General features: G+C 41.3%; 1 protein-coding gene across 1 annotated transcript in view; it reads right to left on the bottom strand.

The window, feature by feature from the left end:
* Positions 1-11: 11 nt before the first annotated feature.
* Positions 12-259, bottom strand: part of LOC119585387 (eIF-2-alpha kinase GCN2-like) — a 109,563-nt gene continuing 109,315 nt past the window's right edge. Inside the window, exon 4 of the mRNA XM_037934053.1 lies at positions 12-177. Coding sequence (XP_037789981.1) covers positions 143-177 — 35 coding nt within the window. The 3' untranslated portion in view covers positions 12-142. The remainder of the gene's footprint in view (positions 178-259) is intronic.

The raw sequence follows: 259 nt of genomic DNA on the forward strand, positions 1-259 counted from the left end.
ATGCTCTGAACATACTCTTTTATTGTCAATAATGTCTCCCTCTTTTTCTTGGACCTGAATAAACGGATGAGTAAGTAGCTTCTCCGCTGTCCACCGTTCTTGTTCATTTAGCGCCAAACACTTCTGCATGAAATTCTTGAAGTCAGCACTCAGACTGGCGGGTAACGTTGGCACAATCTGTTAGAGACGATACGGCTGACGTTTCAACCTTTTTCAAACTCTATCAATGGTGCAATCAATCATAGTTTATCAATGACCT

This window comes from Penaeus monodon, chromosome 19 (genome assembly GCF_015228065.2).
Source record: "Penaeus monodon isolate SGIC_2016 chromosome 19, NSTDA_Pmon_1, whole genome shotgun sequence".
Lineage (NCBI taxonomy): Eukaryota > Metazoa > Arthropoda > Malacostraca > Decapoda > Penaeidae > Penaeus > Penaeus monodon.